Here is a 3,170-nt window from a genome sequence, read left to right on the forward strand (position 1 = left end):
TAATATCCATCTTTCTTTAATACTATTGATTAGATTAGGATGATAAAAATTTACGGAAGGTGGACTCCACAATAATTGATTGCTACTACATCGGCTAAGATGTTTCAAAACTGTTTATGAGTGTTACGTGCATCTTTTTATGATATACAGCACACCGATGTAGTGTAATTTGACAGTTTGTTCAAAAAAGACAGATTACTAATATTGCTCTCTTTTGATACTCTTGACAGGATAAGACTACCACCAAGCTCCATCTTCCAGTCACCAAAATGCACCTTAGCCAGGGAACAAGCTGCAAGGGGTCTTGAGCACATACCAAGACTCTGGACTGCCCTTCTACTCCAACCCTGCAGCTGGAGAGCCCACCAATAGCACGAGTGTGGGAATGATCAACCGCTACAGCATTGTGTCATCAGAGGAAGAGGGCCTCCGCCTCTCTGCCATGCATGGCATGAATGGCTTTGGCAATGGCAAGATTCATACACGCCGTAAGTGCCGCAACCGCTTTGTTAAAAAGAATGGCCAGTGCAATGTGCAGTTTGCCAATATGGACGAGAAGTCACAGCGATACATGGCCGACATCTTCACCACATGCGTAGACATTCGCTGGCGATGGATGCTGGTTGTCTTTACCCTTGTATTTGTTGTATCGTGGCTTGCCTTCGGCTTAGCCTTCTGGGTTATTGCGTTACTGCATGGAGATCTGGACAACCCAGCCGGAGATGACAACTTCAGGCCATGTGTCCTACAGGTCAATGGATTTGTGGCTGCCTTTCTATTCTCAATTGAAACACAGTCCACCATAGGATACGGCTACCGCTGTGTGACTGAGGAGTGCCCAGTGGCAGTCTTCATGGTAGTTTCCCAGTCCATTGTTGGCTGCATAATCGACTGCTTTATGATTGGAGCCATCATGGCTAAGATGGCAAGGCCCAAGAAGCGAGCACAAACACTACTGTTTAGCCACAATGCTGTCATTGCTATGCGGGATAGAAAGCTGTGCCTGATGTGGAGGGTAGGGAACCTTCGCAAGAGCCACATTGTAGAGGCCCATGTTCGGGCACAACTCATCAAACCCAGAATCACTGTTGAAGGGGAATACATCCCTCTGGACCAAATAGACATTAATGTGGGCTTTGACAAAGGCCTGGACAGGATTTTCCTAGTTTCACCCATTACTATTCTCCATGAGATCGATGAAGAAAGCCCCCTTTTCGGAATCAGCAAACAGGACTTAGAGACATCAGACTTTGAGATTGTTGTCATCCTGGAGGGGATGGTTGAAGCAACAGCCATGACTACACAGGCTCGCAGCTCCTACTTGGCCTCTGAGATCCTTTGGGGTCACCGGTTTGAGCCAGTCTTATTTGAGGAGAAGAACATCTACAAGGTGGATTACTCTCACTTTCACAAAACTTATGAGGTGCCGTCCACCCCTCGCTGCAGTGCCAAGGAGATGGTGGAGAATAAATTTCTAGTACCCAGCTCTAATTCCTTCTGCTATGAAAATGAACTAGCCTTCCTGAACCGCGATGATGATGAGGAGAACACTGGTGGTGGAACCAGAGCACTGGCTAACCTCAGTCCAGATCGAAACAGCCGACATGAATTTGAGTGCCTACAGGCCACCAGAGGACTGGATCAAAGGTCATATCGTAGAGAGTCAGAAATATGACCTCTACTAAATGACCCAAGGTCAACTTTCTATAACTCTATATCTAAGATCAAAATGCAGAACAATGCAAAGTGCCATAGGACAAGCTGGGTGCTGTGGTAGATAGTTAAAGGGACTTAGCAGGAAGAAATTAGGAAAACTAAGAGTACACAGCTCAGAAAACTGTGGTACAGAATGTCTACAATCAAGGAAAAGGCCAGAACAGACCGTTTTCCTTTATGGAAACTTGAATCTTTTTTTCTCCTCTCTCTTTCCACATGGTCATTTTGAGTTGAGAGTGTTCAATAATAGTGCATCAAAAAGCTATTAGAGTAAGACGATGTAATCAATTCTTAGGTGTAAATACACTGATTGCTTAGTCATGTTTTGTGTGCAGTACTATTTTTCTAAAACACCTCTGAAAAGAACATTTCCATTTAAAGTTGTTATTGGGCACAAATAATAGAGTAAATGACATTCTCTTTTAACACTACAGTAATCTACAGGCTTTGAGTTTAAAATTCTTGCACTATAACATTCAGGTGCATTGACATCTGACTGTTAGCCAGTGAGAATATCCAAATTCAACAACTTCAACATTGGTGGCATTTCCAAATACTTTAATACAGAGTGATCAGGCAAAGCCTACTGTGCTATAAAGGTAATTAAGAAAATGAGTTAATCTGATTAGTGTTAAATTTTACAAGTCAAATTTTTGTGATTACAACTCTCTCAATGCCTTATACTGTAAATAATATATTTTACCAAGGTATTACCAGAGTCCAATATCACAAGTCTGGTCTCTCGACTGACAAATATTTACAACATAAATATCTGAGAATATTTTGTACTTTAACAACATTTTATGAGAAATAAAAGTTGCAATACCAAAGTTATACTGAAGAAACGTTACATCGCAAGAAAAATCAAAAAAATTGTAACCATCACAGAAAATGTACCTTGAAGTGTAACTGTAACTGTATAACTGTATTTTCTATACTTGAAAATATATATAGATAATCAACTAAAGTCCCTTTTCCACATGGAACTGGTTATAATTATATTATACAGAGGATAGGGTTGGTATCATGAGGAGGCAGACAGTGACTGTGACATAGTCCACCACAAAAACTGGTCTAAAGTTGACTGTAGAGATGTTGTGGTATTTAGACCTCACAATATTGAGATACGCCTTACATGGGCTGGTTCACAACATAGGTACACTCACTTTGTATACTCAACGAACAGAATTGGGGAGAAAAAAAAAAAATCAAACAAAATCTAAGTAACCACTAATGGAAATATACAGAATTTCACCTTATTACTACACAGCTTCAGCTCAGGCAGCTGCTCTCCGTTCTTTGATGTGTTGGCGCAGAACCATTAAGTCACAAAAAACATCTCACTTGAGTCCGCCGTCTCAGTTGTAGTGCATTAATTACTGGAGCACCGCGGCTCTTCAATGAAATGACAGATGATGATCTGATTTAGTTTGTATTAGTCTGTTCTTTCACAT

At 41.2% G+C, this 3,170-nt stretch overlaps 1 protein-coding gene across 1 annotated transcript; it reads left to right on the top strand.

The window, feature by feature from the left end:
- The first annotated feature begins 272 nt into the window (after positions 1-272).
- On the top strand, positions 273-2,532 carry kcnj12a (potassium inwardly rectifying channel subfamily J member 12a). The gene has a single exon (XM_034193949.1). The coding sequence runs from the start codon at positions 386-388 to the stop codon at positions 1,673-1,675; it is 1,290 nt and encodes a 429-aa protein (XP_034049840.1). The 5' UTR covers positions 273-385; the 3' UTR covers positions 1,676-2,532.
- The last annotated feature ends 638 nt before the right edge of the window (positions 2,533-3,170 follow it).

This window comes from Thalassophryne amazonica, chromosome 18 (assembly GCF_902500255.1).
Source record: "Thalassophryne amazonica chromosome 18, fThaAma1.1, whole genome shotgun sequence".
NCBI lineage: Eukaryota > Metazoa > Chordata > Actinopteri > Batrachoidiformes > Batrachoididae > Thalassophryne > Thalassophryne amazonica.

What these genes read in the sequence shown, in the direction of transcription:
- kcnj12a (XM_034193949.1), top strand. Translation starts at nt 386, where the DNA reads ATGATCAACCGCTACAGCATTGTGTCATCAGAGGAAGAGGGCCTCCGC.